Raw genomic sequence first — 15,457 nt, forward strand, 5'->3', positions numbered from 1 at the left:
CACACACACACATACATACATACATACATATACACCCGAAGCCACTCCTGCATTGTCTTGGCTGTGTACTTAGGGTCGTTGTTCTGTTGGAAGGTGAACCTTCACCCCAGTTTGAGGTCCTGTGTGCTCTGGAGCAGGTTTTCATCAAGGATCTTTCTTTACTTTGCTCTGTTCATCTTTCCCTCGATCCTGACTAGTCCCCCAGCAGGGACTAGTCTCCCAGTCCCTGCTGCTGAAAAACATCCCCAGAGAATTTTGTTTCTCATGGTCTGGGAGTCCTTTAGGTGCTTTTTGGCAAATTCCAAGCAAGCTGTCATGTGCCTTTTACTGAGAAGTGGCTTCTGTCTGGCCACTCTACCATAAAGGCCTGATCGATGGAGTGCTGCAGAGATGGTTGTCCTTCTGGAAGGTTCTCCCATCTCCACAGAGGAACTCTGGAGCTCTATGAGAGTGATCATCGGGTTCTTGGTAACCTCCCTGACAAAGGTCCTTCTCCCCGATTGCTCAGTTTGGCCAGACTGACAGCTTGGTGGTTCCAAACGTCTTCCATTTAATAATGATGGAGGCCAGTGTGTTCTTGGGGACCTTCAATGCTGCAGAAATTTTTTGGTACTCTTCCCCAGATCTGTGCCTTGATATAATCCTGTCTCGGGAGCTCTGCGGACAATTCCTTTGACCTCATGGCTTGGTTTTTACTCTGACATACACTGTCAACTGTGGGACCTTATATAGACAGGTGTGTGCCTTTCCAAACATATCAAATCAGGTCTGAAAACGTATGTAAATAAGGTATTTCTGTCATTATGGGGTATTGTGATGTCATTATGGGGTATTGTGACGTCATTATGGGGTATTGTGTGCAGATTGATGAGGGGGAAAAATCTTGTAATCCATTTTAGAATACGACTGTAACGTAACATAATGTGGCAGAAGGAAAGGGGTCTGAATACTTTTCCGAATGCACTGACACATACATATTGACACACACACACCAGCCAGGTCGCTCTAGAGACACTGTGAAATTCGACAGGACTTAGGACGTTGGGAGATCCTTCGCCAGTAAGCTTGCGGTTTGCTAGGGCGTTGTGGACAGGGATGGTGGAGAGACGTAAGCTGTGAGCTCCTGCTCTGAGGGTTGCGTGTTCAATCCCAGTACTAAGGCGAGAGAGAGACAGAGACAGAGAGGCTGGACTAGACAGATGTTTGAAATATAGTGAATCAATAGAGCACTAGTATGTTATATGGTTAACCTGAACCACCTTCTGTGGTGTGTAAGAATGTGTGTGTGTGTCTGTGTTTCTGTGTTGTCATTGCAGCTCTCTGATTCTGAGATGTGGCTTCATATTATAAAATGACAATTCTTCCTGGAATGTGGACACTCCACTTCTTGACTGTGCTGCTCTAACACTCCCCCAACACACACACACACACACACACACATCTAGTCTACTTCCATACTAGTCTACATACAATAGAACTGGCCATGACCTTATCGTTATGTGCTCTAGCGAAGTCTTCTATCATGCACTGTATGTACACAGTATGGGATCATAGGCTACATCTTCACATACAGTATGTCACAGTCTCTCTTTCTTTCTCTGTTGCATGTTGATCTCCCTGTTAAGGCATTAAATCCCTGTGTGTGTGTGTGTGTGTGTGTGTGTGTGTGTGTGTGTGTGTGTGTGTGTGTGTGTGTGTGTGTGTGTGTGTGTGTGTGTGTGTGTGTGTGTGTGTGTGTGTGTGTGTGTGTGTGTGTGTGTGTGTGTGTGTGTGGTTTCAGAGGGTTGCACTTACATCCATGTCCACTAGGTGTTGCTGTGGGCAGCCGAGTCATGTCTAGGGGACATTTGGCATAGGAGACATAGATTCAGCAAATCTAACAATCTAACAAAATCCTTTGTATGTGTCTTCCAGGCTCCAATGGTGTAAGCTGACGCATCACCGTGGGGGATTCTGACACTCTGCACACAGGTGAGAATAGCTGCCAACAGAGTCACACATCTATATATGGTTCTGAGTACCTTCTGTATTGTCAACAGTGTCATACTGAGCTCATAGAAACTGAATGGGAATACAGAGAGCTAGAGAGGTATGAGTTATCTATGAGTTTTCCATGTAGCAGGTAGCCTAGTGGTTAGAGCAGTGGGCCACTAACTGAAAAGTTTCTATATCGAATCCCCAAGCTGACAAGGTAAAAATCTGTCGTTCTGCCCCTGAGCAAGGCAGTTAACCCACTGTTCCTACACTGTTCCTAGGCCGTCATTGTAAATAAAAAAGCTCTATCAAGCTCTATCTCCCTCCAGCCCAGTAAGCTCCAGCTCTATCTCCCTCCAGCCCAGTAACCTCCAGCTCTATCTCCCTCCAGCCCAGTAACCTCCAGCCCAGTATATCTCCCTCTAGCCCAGTAATCTCCAGCTCTATCCCTCTCCAGCCCAGTAACCTCCAGCTCTATCTCCCTCCAGCCCAGTAACCTCCAGCTCTATCTCCCTCCAGCCCAGTAATCTCCAGCTCTATTGCCCTCTAGCCCAGTAACCTCCAGCTCTATCTCCCTCCAGCCCAGTAACCTCCAGCCCAGTATATCTCCCTCTAGCCCAGTAACCTCCAGCTCTATCCCTCTCCAGCCTAGTAACCTCCAGCTCTATCCTCCTCCAGCCCAGTAACCTCCAGCTCTATTGCCCTCTAGCCCAGTATCCTCCAGCTCTATCCCTCTCCAGCCCATTATCCTCCAGCTCTATCCCCCTCCAGCCCAGTATCCTCCAGCTCTATCCCCCTCCAGCCCAGTAATCTCCAGCTCTATCTCCCTCCAGCCCATTATCCTCCAGCTCTATCCCCCTCCAGCCCAGTATCATCCAGCTCTATCCCCCTCCAGCTCAGTATCATCCAGCTCTATCCCCTCCAGCCCAGCAACCTCCAGCTCTATCGCCCTCCAGCCCAGTATCCTCCAGCTCTATCCCCCTCCAGCCCAGTATCCTCCAGCTCTATCTCCCTCCAGCCCAGTATCCTCCAGCTCTATCCCCCTCCAGCCCAGTAATCTCCAGCTCTATCTACCTCCAGCCCATTATCCTCCAGCTCTATCCCCCTCCAGCCCAGTAACCTCCAGCTCTATCTCCCTCCAGCCCAGTAACCTCCAGCTCTATCGCCCTCTAGCCCATTATCCTCCAGCTCTATCACCCTCCAGCCCAGTAACCTCCAGCTCTATCTCCCTCCAGCCCAGTATCAGAAGGCAGGGGAGGGTATGAGAATGGTGTCTAGTCCCTGAAGCCCAGCAGCATGTCAGGTAACACCTTTAAAATACATTGAAGTATTCAAATTCCTATTTCATCTCTACAGGAACAGTCTTTTTGGGGGGCGCATGTCACAGCACAGAACAGAATGCTGCACTTGCCTGGGTCAAAATCCCTGGGGGATTTTTTTATTTACCTCATTCAATTGAAGAACATTTGTTTCTTTTTATCCTCATCAGGTCTTTTGACCCAGACGAGTGTGGCCATCTGTGTTGTGCTGTGACCTCACAAAAAGAGACTGCATCTGTATCTGTTTCTAAATACTTTATGCTTCTTGTTTCTAGAGCAAGGAGACAAATGCACCACCCCCCGCTGGAAACATGAGGCCATGCAAAATGGTACAGTTCTATTCATCCCACTCAACTAGTATATCTGTCTATCTACAGTATCTACATGGTACAGTTCTATACTATTATATCTGTCTATCTACAGTATCTACATGGTACAGTTCTATTCCTCCCACTCAACTATTATATCTGTCTATCTACAGTATCTACATGGTACAGTTCTATACTATTATATATGTCTATCTACAGTATCTACATGGTACAGTTCTATTCCTCCCACTCAACTATTATATCTGTCTATCTACAGTATCTACATGGTACAGTTCTATTCCTCCCACTCAACTATTATATATGTCTATCTACAGTATCTACATGGTACAGTTCTATACTATTATATATGTCTATCTACAGTATCTACATGGTACAGTTCTATTCCTCCCACTCAACTATTATATATGTCTATCTACAGTATCTACATGGTACAGTTCTATTCCTCCCTCTCAACTATTATATATGTCTATCTACAGTATCTACATGGTACAGTTCTATACCTCCCACTCAACTATTATATATGTCTATCTACAGTATCTACATGGTACAGTTCTATTCCTCCCACTCAACTATTATATCTGTCTATCTACAGTATCTACATGGTACAGTTCTATACTATTATATATGTCTATCTACAGTATCTACATAGTACAGTTCTATACCTCCCACTCAACTATTATATCTGTCTATCTACAGTATCTACATGGTACAGTTCTATTCCTCCCACTCAACTATTCCTCATCTTCATTCTTCTTTATTGTAAGCTGTCTGTCTGGTTTGTGGGGTTACACTAAAGTAGTGTTTCTTGTCTCAGGCATCTGGTATCCTCCACATTATGCATTTGTTTGTGATGGGGCTAAAGTTGTCAGCCTGCTTCAGTTCGGCTGGCGGCGAGCCGAAGTTGGCTAGGCGAACCAAACGAGTTTGCTCACATACTCCCTTAAAATACCTTCGCTGGAAAAACAAGAAAAAGCAGCTCTAGTACCGTTTGACCATTTTGAGATTATGTTTCTTAAAATTTATCTGAAATCGCTTGAGAAATCTGTCATAAATGTTCCTGTTTTTGCTAAGGAGATCTTAGTTGTGCAGTTTTATATCTATGTGCAGTTTGCATGAAAATGAGTCATCTCTCATTGAATGACAACAAAGACTTTATTGAAAAATCTCTACAGTTGACCAGTTACGGACGAAGGGGCGAGACTTTGACTGGCCTCTGGAAAAAAAGTTGTGTGTCCGAACTGCCAACAAAACCCTTACTGAAGTCCAAAATAAAAAAAAAACTCCACAAAATGTCATCATAATATATGCACAAACTCTTCCAAACTGCTTCGGATGGGAAGCATGCAGACGCCTTAAGGGGGGACAACGTCTTACATTGGGGGTAGTCGAGCAACAGAGTGAAGAAACACTGCACTCAGAATATCGTTTATCGTTGGAGAATTACATGTACCATCGACAGGTATCTGACCCTTTTGAACTCCATATTATCTAATGGGCCAACAAATGTATATTTCATACAATTAAGGTAGAAGGAACAGGCAGAACTTCAGGGATATTCTAAACCTCTTTGTAGCAAATCACATATGAATTAGAGATCCAATTATTCAATCCTTTCCCCGTGTCAGATACACCCTGATCTTCCCTTTCATTCTCGGAAAGCTGTGTGTGTCCACTGGCCTTACTGACAGAGATCTGAAGTAAATAGTCATGTCTGAGGGAGATAGCGTCATGTCATACCAGCTGGCTACTCTTTGTGTCTGTGTTTTATTCACATCTGGATGTCCAGGCTGAATATGGAAACCGACAGGGTTTGGTTGGGTCCTCTCTGTCGCTGTTTAAAGAGGAGAAGCTCCTCCGCACCCTGTGCTTGCAAAGTATCACAAATGCATTTTTTTTTGTGCCAATGTTGTAGCCTCAAGGCCTTAGTCAGAGCCTTACATGTGCCATACAGGTTATATGTGTGTTAGTGTTACCTGGCAGAGGATCAGTGTGCTTGATGAGGTCAAAGACATTCACGTGTCACAAATTTTGCTACTGGTAACAAACAGTGGCTTGCGAAAGTATTCACCCCCTTGGCATTTTTCCTATTTTGTTGCCTTTACAACCTGGAATTAAAATAGATTTTGAGGGGTTTGTATCATTCGATTTACACAACATGCAACATTTGTCAAACAAACAAACCAAAAAACAAAAACAGAAAACTTGGGCGTACATAGATATTCACCCCCCCAAAGTAATGATTTGTTTAAATGTTCATTTAAAAAAAAAAAAAAAAATTTAACTAGGCAAGTCAGTTAAGAACAAATTCTTATTTTCAATGACGGCCTAGGAACAGTGGGTTAACTGCCTTGTTCAGAGGCAGAATGACAGATTTGTACCTTGTCAGCTCGGGGATTCGAACGTGCAACCTTTTGGATACTAGCCCAACGCTCTAACCCACCGTTTGCAGCAATTTCTGAAGGTAATTGGTTGCACCAGATCTTATTTTGGGTCTTGATACCAAAGGGGGTGAATACATATGCACACCACTTTTACGTTTTTTATTTTGTAGAATTTTGTAGTAATTTTTTTTATTTCACTTCACCAATTTGGACTATTTTGTGTATTTCAATTACATGAAATCCAAATAAAAAATATATTTAAATTATAGGTTGTAATGCAACAAAATAGGAAAAATGCCAAGGGGGATGAATACTTTTGCAAGGCACTGTATAGGGTACTTCGGAAGTAAAGTAGTCTAATTCTGTGGTTCTGTCTTCTACACAATGTATTTTACACTCTTAGAAAAAAGGGTTCCAAATGGGTTATTTGTGGAGGGATAGGGTTCTACCAAGAACTGTTTTGATCAGAACGACCCTTTTTGGAAGACGGGTGCTTTGTGAGGCAAAGGGTTCTAACTAGATACCTAGAACCTTTAACATCCTAAGAAATGTTTATGGAAGAAAGGGTATTTGTCACATGCGCCGAATACAACCTTACAGTGAAATGCTTACTCACAAGCTCTAACCAACAATGCAGTTTAATTCTTTTAAATACATTTAAAAACTTCAAGAATAAATAAATACATGTAAAAAAAACTATGAAAATAAATAAGAAAATATACAGGGGGTACCAGTACAGAATCAATGTGCGGGGGCACCAGTTAGTCGAGGTAATTGAGGTAATATATATATGTACATGTAAATAGAGTTATTAAAATGACTATGCATAGATAATAACAGAGAGTTGCAGCAGTGTAAAAGGGGGGGGGGGGGCAATGCAAATAGTCTTGGTAGCCATTTGATTAGATGTTCAGGAGTCTTATGGCTTGGGGTAGAAGCTATTTAGAAGCCTCTTTGACCTAGACTTGGCGCTCCGGTACCGCTTGCTATGCGGTAGCAGAGAGAACAGTCTGTGACTAGGGTGGCTGGTGTCTTTGAAAATGTTTTGAGCCTTCCTCTGACACCGCCTGGTATAGAGGTCCTGGATGGCAGGAAGCTTGGCCCCAGTGATGTACTGGGCCGTACACACTACCCTCTGTAGTGCCTTGCGGTCGGAGGCCGAGCAGTTGCCATACCAGGCAGTGATGCAACCAGTCAAGATGCTCTCGATGGTGCAGCTGTAGAACCTTTTGAGGATTTGATGACCCAGGCCAATCTTTTCAGTATAGGTTTTGTCGTGATCTCTTCACAACGCGTATGCGTTGTATGCGTCTCTGTGTGTGGAGTAAAAGAGGTCTAGAGTTTTTTTTCCCTCAGGTTGCACATTTAGCATGCTGGTGGAAATTTGGTAAAACGGATTTAAGTTTCCCTGCATTAAAGTCCCCGGCCACTAGGAGCGCCGCCTCTGGATGAGTGTTTTCCTGTTTTCTTATGGCGGTATACAACTCATTGAGTGCGGTCTTAGTGCCAGCATCAGTTTGTGGTGGTATGTAGACAGCTACGAAAAATACAGATAAAAACTCTCTAGGTAGATAGTGTGGTCTACAGCTTATCGTGAGATTCTCTACCTCAGGCGAGCAAAACCTTGAGACTTCCTTAGATATTGTGCACCAGCTGTTGTTTACAAATATACATAGACCCTCACCCCTTGTCTTACTGTACCAGAGGCTGCTGTTCTATCCTGCCGATACAGTGTAAAACCCACCAGCTGTATGATGCTCATGTCGTCGTTCAGCCCCGACTCGGTGAAACAGAAGATATTACAGTTTTAAATGTCCCGATTTAATGTAATCGATTTTGTTTTCCAATGATTGCCAATAGAACGGATGGCAGTGGGGCTCACCTATGAATTCTCAGAAGGCAAATGACGGGGATTTGGGCCTGTTGCCAGGAATATACTTCACGTCTGACTCGTTAAAGGAAAAACTTCTACCAGTTCGTGGGGAGTAATCGCTGTTCTGATGTCCAAAACTTATTTTCTGTCATAAGAGACGGTAGCAGCAACATTATGTACAAAATACTTTTTAAATATGTTGTACAAACAACACAAAAACAATAACAAAATAGCACTGTTGGTTAGGAGCACGTAAACGTCAGCCGTCCTCTCCAGCCCCATTCTAAGGCAAATGTGGTTCTACATAGAACCATATATAATATTTCCCATCATGCTTTATTGCAGGAAGCTTTTTAGAATTGTTTGTTTTACTGTAATATCTGTGTTTTTGCATGTACATTGCTTGGTTGATTCATATTACATGACATACACTTTTTAAATGAATCCGTTCTGTTAGTAATTGCATTTACTGCAAGTTTAGATGATTGAGGTAGTCTCAGTTTCTCATCTTCCCTACCCTAGCATTCATTCTGAATGCATGTTGCAGGTGATTAACAATTCCACTTGTTGGATATCCTAACTCTGGCTGGATTCTAATAGGAATTACACATCACTTTGCAAGCCTGCATAATGTGACATGCAGGCCTGATGTGGCCTGTAAACCAGTAGATTCATAGCACCACTGTGTTAGGTTATAATTAGACCTACAAATGAGTGGATTCGGCTATTTCAGCCACACCCGTTGCTGACAGGTGTATAAAATCGAGCACAGCCATGCAATCGAGCACACAGCCATGCAAACAAAGAATGGCCCGTACTGAAGAGCTCAGTGACTTTCAGTGGCACCGTCATAGGATGTCCGTCATAGGATGTCGCCTTTCCAACAAGTCAGTTCGTCACATTTCTGCGGATGCCAGGAGAACGCTACCTGCCCGAATGTAAAGTGACAACTGTAAAGTTTGGTGGAGGAGGAATAAAGGCATGGGGCTGTTTTTCATGGTTCGGACTAGGCCCCTTAGTTCCAGTGTAGGGAAATCTTAATGCTACGGCATACAATGACATTCTATATGATTCTGTGCTTCTAACTTTGTGGCAGTTTGGGGATAGCCTTTTTCTGTTTCAGCATGACAATGCCCCCGTGCACAAAGTGAGATCCATACAGAAATGGTTTGTCGAGATGGGTGTGGAAGAACATGACTGGCCTGCACAGAACCATGACCTTAACCCTATTGAACAACTTTGGGATGAATTGGAACGCCGGCTGCGAGCCAGGCCTAATCACCCAACATCAGTGCCAGATATCACTAATGCTCTTGTGGCTGAAAGAAAATGTCCCCGTTTTTAATGTTCCAACATCTAGTGGAAAGCCTTCCCAGAAGAGTGGAGGCTGTTATAGCAGCAAAGGGAGCTGTTCAACTACAGGAGTCAACATATAGTGTATGTAATGTATTGGCTGGTGGAACCGTTCATAGACACACATACACACACTCCCCTCCTTTAGTGCTCCATTTTTAGGTTCTGTTTTGAATAATTCAGTTCTCTGTCTCACATCCAGCTGGATGCGGGACACAACATGCCAACTGTGGCTCTGTCTGTCTGTCTGTCTCTCTGTTCTGTAGCTCTAACTGAAGCCTTCTAAATGTCTGTCTGTCTGTTCCTCCTTCTCTCTCTCCATCTCTTTCTCCTTCCTCTCTGTCGCCCTCTTTCTCTCCTCTCTCTCTCTCTCTCTCTCTCTCACACGCTCACACACACACACACACACACACACACACACACACACACACACACACACACACACACACACACACACACACACACACACACACACACACATTCACACACACTAGGCCTGCTTGTTTATATTCAAATGTCATGCCCGGCAGTAGTATCAGCCTCATTCAGGCCACCAGTGCATCTAAGGACAGGACAGTAGTTTGTGCGTGTATGTTTGTGTGTCATGCCCTTCTCACTGTGCCAGGCTGGTTCTGAGCAGACAGCTACTCCACACCAGCCTGTAGCCATTTCATTTTCATCATCTGTATGAAGTGTGTATAGGTGTTGGAGTTTCTGAGGTTTTGGTCTGATGATCTTCCCAACAGCATGCAAAACAGCACTTTGGGTGGAAGCCTATCCAGCACTGTGTCAAAGTTGGCTAGCTAGAGCTTCCACTGATTGGTTATCACAAAGGCAACATCACTGATCATTTCCATAAAGATTTTTTTTACAATTCTTAACCCTCCAACAGATTGCACAATGTCTCTTCATGTCTCCTTCTTCCTTTGAAAATAACTGATTGACTTCTGATAGTTTAGGTGCTCAAAGTAGTCAACAACGTGAATCTTTTTATATTGATCTGGTGAGCTGTTTAAGGGACATTTGTGTGTGTGTGTCCATTCAGGCATCAGAGTGACTGTGATGCGTATGATTTGATGAGTCCGGTCACCGGAGGGTTAGTTAGTAGCCCTCTGAGGAACGGTTCATTTGGAGGAAGGTTTGTTACGCATGACAACAAAGCGTTGGCATATTGTTAACAGTGACCTTACTGTTCTCCTCTGACATGTGTGGTCACAGAATGATATGTTACTTATAATATATGTATAGTTATAGTACCAACCCTTCATGGTTGTTCAAGGGCTTATCATTTAGACTTTTTCCCTAACGTCTTTGTCCTTATATGCCGGATCTTTCCCCCAGATAATTCTGTCAAGGCCTCACTTAGTCATTTACTGCGTCCCAAATGACAGTGAAGGACCAGAGCCCAATGGAGATCTGGTCAAATGAGTGCATTGGGTGTCATTAGAGGCACTAATTGCGTCATTTCTTCATACAGTACATCTTGATAGGTGATTAACAGTAACGAACAGGAGAAGGGGGAATGGGGGGGGGGGGGGGGGGGGGTGAGGAAGAGACTGGATTCAGATTAATTTATCTCCAAAATTAAAGTTTTCCCAGCTGGTCGTGATGACTCATGTTGTCTCATTCAACTGCGTCAGCTCATTCTGCTGTTGTTTTGTTGTCCATTTGGTGTACAGATGTCAGATTATCATTAGCACGTATTAACACACATTCACGGACAGTGTAAGGGACAGTTCACCCAAATTAGAATGTGTTTGTAGTAGTAGATTTAGTAGTAGTAGATGTAGTAGTAGTAGATCTAGTAGATGTAGATGTAGTAGTAGTAGATTTAGTAGTAGTAGATGTAGTAGTAATATATGTAGTAGTAGTTGATCTAGTAGTAGTAGATGTAGTAGTAGTAGATGTAGTAGTAGTAGATGTAGATGTAGTAGTAGATTTAGTAGTAGTAGATGTAGTAGTAGTAGATCTAGTAGTAGTAGATGTAGGTGTAGTAGTAGTAGTAGTAGTAGATCTAGTAGTAGTAGATGTAGTAGATTTAGTACTCGTAGATGTAGTAGTAGTAGATATAGTAGTAGTAGTAGATGTAGATGTAGTAGTAGTAGTAGTAGTAGTAGTAGTAGTGGTAGGTGTAGATGTAGTAGTTGTAGATGTAGTAGATGTAGTAGTAGGATATTTAGTAGTAGTAGGTGTAGTAGTGGTAGGTGTATTAGTAGTAGATGTAGTAGATGTATTAGTAGTAGATTTAGTAGTAGAAGTAGTAGTAGTAGTAGATGTAGATGAGGTAGTAGTAGATTATGTAGTAGTAGTAGTAGTAGTATTAGATGTAGTAGTAGATGTAGATTTAGTAGTAGTAGATGTAGTAGTAGTAATAGTAGATGTAGTAGTAGTAGTAGATGTAGCAGTAGTAGTAGATTTAATAGTAATATATTTAGTAGTAGTGGATGTAGTAGTAGTAGGTGTATTAGTAGTAGATGTAGTAGTAGTAGATTTAGTAGGAGTAGTAGTAGTAGATGTAGTAGTAGTAGATTTAGTAGTAGTAGTAGTATTAGATGTAGTAGATTTAGTAGTAGTAGTAGATGTAGTAGTAGTAGATGTAGTAATAGTAGTAGATGTAGTAGTAGATGATTTAGTAGTAGTAGATTTAGTAGTAGTAGATGTAGTAGTAGTAGATGTAGTAGATGTAGTAGTAGATGTAGTAGTAGATATAGTAGTAGTAGATCTAGTAGTAGTAGGAGGTATGATCAGGCAGCACTGTGCACTGTTGTGGCACAAATTACTTTATAGATAACTTTTGAAAAACGATGGAACTTCAAATTAACACATTAGCTAGCACTATTGATGGAAGTGTATAAATATATGTTTAGTTTAGTACCAGAAAATATAAAAGTGTCATTAGTGGTACAAAACAGCAAGCAGAAACCCCCAGGAAAATAATATTGTTATTGGATGTTAACCCCCTTGACACCTGTGAGCTAGTATAGTGATAAACCTAATATACTTTTGACTCACTCACTTTGGGGTGAACACTGGTGTGTTAATTGAGAATCATTGGGCCTCTCCAATAGTTTGCCTGGGTTCACCCCAGCCTTGTGAGGGGAGGTTGTCCAGGGGCCTGGTGTTAGCCTGGTGTCCTTCTCAGGTAACACGGTGTTGGACGGGGACATCTGGCTCAGGATAACATGTCAAACCAGGCCCTATCCTTGCAAGACTGAAGCCTGCCATCTGAAAATTGTTCTTGACCAGCTTTGAACCCTCTGAGACCTCAAGTGATCGATCAGGGAGGGAATATATTAGGGACAAGCCTGCTTCGGCTTCCAGTATCGACAGGTGCTGAGGAACGAGGTTGAAGACTCTCCCGGGAATGTTGTTGCTGAGAACCTGGATGGACTGGACTGGACAACCAAGGTTGGACCGTGGGGCATTACCACCAAGAGGATATACTGTATATACTCATACCTATAGATCCACTGGCCTTTCTATGAGACCTCGGAAATAGCATATGAGCCAAAATGCTTATTTTGGAAAACGGGAACCTCACCTCTGTGGACCAGTTAACGGTTCAAGCCTGGCAATGCCTGTGTCTAGAGGAGCAACCAGTCTTGCTCCTCAAATGCTCCCATGCTTTGGGTGAGTTTTGAGTAGATATCAGCGTTTATGTTTCGAGTGAGATATATATATATATATATATATATATATATATATATATATTGTTTTATTTATTATTTTAAATTCAGGAGAGATTTCAATTTAGTGAAAAAGCAATTTTATGCTGCTTATGAAGAAATAGCATATCTATGGTGTGTGCATGGCATCTAAGGTTGAAATTATGCCTTTTTACAATACCGTATTTGATTGTTGAATGACCGTGGCTGGTTGGGTATTTGGAGTTTTAGTAGTAAGCACCTCTTTGAAGGGTTTGTAGAGTAAATCATGTCATCAGAAGAGTAGATACAAAAAAACTCTGCTCCCTGAAACGTTAATACTCAGTAACAGTTACTTAGGGCCAGTTTAAGATGTGAATTTCATGGTGGTGCAACCCAGTAGACCAAAGGAACTAATGAATGAACCTTTTATTTGATCAGCCAATCCTGAAGGATCTGTCTAGAGTCATTACTATTGAAACATTATGGGGAGACAATGTATTGAGTCAACATAGTTTCCACATAAAAAAATAATCTTTATCAACATAATAACGTTGCATTAATGTTAAAAGTTGGTTGAATTTGTGAAAAGTGATTAATGTACACAGCTTTGGTCTAATTTCCCCCCCACCACAAATCAATAATTGGGTTTAAAAGTGTTGGTTTAATTTGAATTCATGTTTGATGACATCTCAGGCAAACACAACAGAATATAGACCTGACTCTTTTTCTATTTCTGTAAGAGTTATATCATTAATGATTATGTTATATACATGGCAATGTTGGTCCAGAGAGTATGCAATCCCAAAAGAAACAGGTTGATCAGTGTGAAGTGTGTTTATGGTCTGTTTCAATTCAGTGTAAAACTATAATTCACTTCTATATTCTGTTCACTTAACTTTTTTTGTATATAATGTATGTAAACTTTGTGTAAATTCCTCTGTCTGTTTCTGTCTCCATATGTTGTCTACTGCTAGCAGTACCATATCCCCATGTAAAATTCAGTGTAAATGTACTTAGTGAATAAAGGTGATTCTGATAATATTTGGGTTGTAGGTCAGGTTAAAAACAAGTTCTAGCTCTACACCGATCGACTCCTCAGATTAAAGAATAGTAACACTATATACAAATAACAATACAAAAAGACAGATGGAAAAAGAGGGAAACAAACACCCCAAACTAAGAATAATACACTTATCTAGAACAGATTGCAGAGTATTGACAGGATTTATAGTGTCTGATAGACACTTGACATTTTCTGTCTCGAGTCCTCTAAGAAACACAAATGAGATTAAGGGCCACAGAGGACTTCACCTCATCAAAAAGTTAAACTGGTATCAAGGGCCTCTTTAGGAGCAGATTTGCCTCAAAGGGCCTTACTTTTAGCAGCTGTTATGTGTTGATCGTGTTACAGTCTTAGCCACAGTCGTCTGAGCCCAACTCCGTTGGTGTGTCACTGGTCACAAAAGGATGGCTGGTCACGTGGATACATCTTTTTAGAGGGTTCTTTTTAAGGATCCACTGATGCATCCCAAATGGCACCCTATTCCCTTTACAGTTCACTGTTTAACCAAAAATTATATGTACTCTGGTCAAAAGTAGTGCACTAAAAAGGGAATAGGGTGCCATTTGGGACACTGTGGTTAGGTGATTATAGTGCGTCTTTGTCTTGTAAACACACGTCTGTTCAGCATCTTCATTGATTAATTAATTGATTGTTCAGAATCACCTTATATGCACATTTAACTCTGGATCCATTAGTCTAGTACTGAAAATAGAGAAGGAAAAAAATATATACAGTGGGGCAAAAAAGTATTTAGTCAGCACCAATTGTGCAAGTTCTCCCATAAGTTCTACCTATGATGAAAATTACAGGCCTCTCTCATCTTTTTAAGTGGGAGAACTTGCACAATTGGTGGCTGACTAAATACTTATTTTGCCCCACTGTATGTGTGCATTTATGGCATGATTAATCTATATTTACAGTGCCCTCAGAATGTTTTCAGACCTTTCCCCTTTTCAAAATGTTGTTACGTTACAGCCTTATTCTAAGATCGATTAAATGACATATTTTCCTCATCAATCTACAAACAATAACTCATAATTGTATTTATTTATATTTGTCACCTTTATTTAACCAGGTAGGCAAGTTGAGAACAATTTCTCATTTACAATTGCGACCTGGCCAAGATAAAGCAAAGCAGTTCGACACATACAACAACACAGAGTTACACATGGAGTAAAACAAACATACAGTCAATAATACAGTAGAAAAATAAGTCTATATACAATGTGAGCAAATGAGGTGAGATAAAGGAAGTAAAAGGCAAAAAAAGGCCATGGTGGCGAAGTAAATACCATATAGCAAGTAAAACACTGGAATTTGCAGTGGAAGATTTGCAGTGGAAGAATGTGCAAAGTAGAGATATAAATAATGGGGTGCAAAAAAGCAAAATAAATAAATAAATACAGTAGAGGGAGAGGTAGTTGTTTGGGCTAATTTTATAGATGGGCTATGTACAGGTGCAGTAGTCTGTGAGCTGCTCTGACAGCTGGTGCTTAAAGCTAGTGAGGGAGATAAGTG

At 41.6% G+C, this 15,457-nt stretch overlaps 1 protein-coding gene across 3 annotated transcripts in view; it reads left to right on the forward strand.

Annotated features, from left to right (window-relative positions):
- Positions 1–15,457, forward strand: part of LOC109907374 (thyroid hormone receptor beta) — a 159,148-nt gene that overhangs the window by 106,454 nt on the left and 37,237 nt on the right. For all 3 annotated transcript variants that reach the window (XM_031793424.1, XM_031793425.1, XM_031793426.1), the window contains exons 3-5: positions 1,915–1,971; positions 3,210–3,277; positions 3,569–3,622. In XM_031793424.1, the coding sequence (XP_031649284.1) occupies positions 3,271–3,277; positions 3,569–3,622 (61 nt within the window). In that variant the 5' untranslated portion in view covers positions 1,915–1,971; positions 3,210–3,270. The remainder of the gene's footprint in view (positions 1–1,914; positions 1,972–3,209; positions 3,278–3,568; positions 3,623–15,457) is intronic.

The sequence above is a fragment of the Oncorhynchus kisutch genome, linkage group LG17, assembly GCF_002021735.2.
Source record: "Oncorhynchus kisutch isolate 150728-3 linkage group LG17, Okis_V2, whole genome shotgun sequence".
NCBI lineage: Eukaryota > Metazoa > Chordata > Actinopteri > Salmoniformes > Salmonidae > Oncorhynchus > Oncorhynchus kisutch.